Source organism: Perkinsus marinus, assembly GCF_000006405.1.
Source record: "Perkinsus marinus ATCC 50983 genomic scaffold scf_1104296967078, whole genome shotgun sequence".
NCBI lineage: Eukaryota > Perkinsozoa > Perkinsida > Perkinsidae > Perkinsus > Perkinsus marinus.
Genome location: NW_003203678.1, coordinates 1 through 2,694, shown reverse-complemented (window position 1 = coordinate 2,694; position 2,694 = coordinate 1). Strand labels below are relative to the sequence as shown.

The window sequence follows — 2,694 nt, the reverse complement described above, 5'->3', positions numbered from 1 at the left end:
TGTCCATCTATGATCGATGCAGATATTGACTGGCTGTAGCTTCGGCTCGCGTCCTGGAGAGCGCCAATACCATCACAAGAGGCCACTCCCACTATTATTCCTACTTGGCTCAAGCTGACGTCGTTCAACATGCCTTCTAGTTTCGACGTGTATTGTTGGCCACACTGAAGCCAGATACACACCGGGGACAGTATCGGGCTACCTCTGCTCTCAATTTGGTCACCACCAACTTCTCTGCTTCCTCCACGTTCGCTGACGAGAGCGTGAGAGATGCCCGGGTCAACTGCCAGTTACTGTCCATGTATAGCTCACTTAGAGTTGAGTAAGCGTCGGCACAAGCTCGATCGATAATATGACTCGAAGACATCCTTGTCAATAAGGTACCTGTTGATACCACCCATACAGCGGAGCGAAGCTGGCAATGATGCAGACATACCGAAACACGCTGATAACTTGATCAACGTTAGAGTGGAAATCTGCATCGGTCATATCCCTCAACCTGAAACAGTGAGTTTACGTTAGACAAGTGAGCAGAAAAATTCCAGCTGCATTTACGCGGCGTTACTTTTTCCGCAGTAGTTCATCCAGATAAAGGCTCAGATAATGGGCGCATTTCGGGTCGTTATTGAGAGAATTCTCAAAGGCCATCTTCATATGATTGGAGAACTCCAATGAGCCCCGAAAGGCTTGAGACACGATCCTCTCAAACCTGACTTTCCAATACGTCTATTCACACGCATATGTCGGCATGCACCTCTCTCGAAGAGAGAGTAGTTTCTCCACGAAAGACACCGGAGCGTTCACGGTGGTCTCGTCAACGATCAGATCGGCAACTACATCGAAACCATGTACAGGAGTTCTTGAACGTCTCCTTTCCTTACTTGCTGTGCTTATGCTCTGTTGCATGACGGTCGCTATGTCACTGAGGGCGTCGGGTATTCGGGAGAAAAGGGAATACATCAGTCGGAGTTCGGACACTCTGAGCCGATCGTGATGTACTGGCATTAGCCGCTATACTCCTACCTGGCTTGGGCAAACATAACCTTACAACCACTACTCTCCTGTTGGATGAGACTCTTATAGTGACGGCCAAGCCATACTGAGTCGAGCACCTCTTGAACCTGCGGAAATCCAGAGGAAGCATGGAAAACGGCGAGATTGTATAATTCTGTGTATTCCGTGTTCATATTGATATTTCATTCCAGTTTGAGAGACGATACTGTATATAACAGGAAGTGACTCAAGTATAAATTGCCCGTATATAGAACTAGAATTTATCACACCACAACAGCGAGATGAAATACCGAGTGACTGTTTGGGTATATCATCGCCATTATCGAATCGCCATTAGTAATATATCATCGCTAGGCAGCGACTAGATGTTACGTTCAGCGATATATGAAACTATATAATCATGGTAGCTGCTCCCCAGTGGTATCTTCCACCCACCTTAGGCATAGTCTGATTTCGGTCCATATAGGTCTCAACTCGCCTCTTCTCCTGCCGCAGTCGGCTGTGAGCTTTCTCGAGATATTCTCCAACTGTATGCCGATCTATATAATCGTTGGCCTGATAACAAAGTAATTCAAAACCAGCTTCGCTCCGCTAAGATTTTAGACTCACTTCTCGCGTGTAGAAGTCGCGTATGAGGGCCAGATAGTTGATCTCGAACCAAGAATAGTAGTCGTTCGCGCTTTGCATCGGTGATGGACCCTCGACGTAAATCACCGGGCGCATATCAGAGATAGAAGGAGAAGTGGCTTGCAAGGATTGATCAGCACGATAACCTGGCGAGGTCCCCGGTTCGATTCCCAGCGCCTGCGTTATTATTCAATACCTGTTTCAGGCACACTTCTCTGTGAGGGTAGGGTTTGTATACTAGAGAGCTCCACAAGCATAGACAACACCGTCTTGATAAGGTGTGGATCTGTTATCGTCTCGCCGTGGAGTTCACGACGGAGCTCAGCCAGGATCTAAGCCCTCAGCGTGAAACACTACTTCACTTTCCTGTAGTAGTACTACCTGCCCAATCGCCCTATCCCTGACTCGTGCATGCCCTATTACGGTGTCCCGGAACAACTGAGAAATTGAAAACATCATGGAAGCCCTGAGACCCTATATGCAAGTAATACTCAAAGTACGCGGGCTCTCGTGTGAGCGGATAATTGTTTATTGAGACACATGTACAGTCCGATCAGTGCTAGACATTTTTCAGAGTAGTAGCCAGAAGGTAACTACTCTGCTATTACCCTCAATCCCATATCATAGACAGGTACACACTGTTCGGGGTGTTGCCTCACATAGTTGCGATCCATATACCTACACTTGCCGTATGATAGCAATAGACCTAGAGGATAGTACATAAGTATATCCCGTATCATGCCCATGGTCATCTTATGATCCTCCCATTCCACTTTCAAACGAGCAAGTAGATCCTCATCAGGACCTGTCACCGAAACACTTCATCCGGGAGGACCATAAACAAACGCTGTTTGCGAGGACATGACGTGAGAATACCTCCTATATCGTGCTAATCAATTCAAACAGTGAATAAACGAGGTAAATGCAAAGCCTGAGCATCGACGCAGTCGCTACTCAAGTTGAATATTGTAGTCGTGAGTAAATGAATAAATTTCACTTGGATGGTTCAAGTCTATAGTGCCAAGCTCAGTATCAACAACATCGTCTCTATAA

General features: G+C 46.7%; 1 protein-coding gene across 1 annotated transcript; it reads right to left on the bottom strand.

Annotated features, from left to right (window-relative positions):
* Positions 1 to 308: 308 nt before the first annotated feature.
* Positions 309 to 2,446, bottom strand: Pmar_PMAR011138 (conserved hypothetical protein; the record flags this gene model as incomplete). Its single annotated transcript, XM_002768834.1, has 12 exons — positions 309 to 384; positions 437 to 499; positions 566 to 709; positions 755 to 833; positions 882 to 979; positions 1,024 to 1,114; positions 1,446 to 1,569; positions 1,624 to 1,787; positions 1,838 to 1,973; positions 2,023 to 2,079; positions 2,250 to 2,319; positions 2,362 to 2,446. Coding segments are annotated over 12 exons (1,187 nt in total), but the record flags the coding sequence as incomplete, so codon positions are not given.
* Positions 2,447 to 2,694: the final 248 nt, after the last annotated feature.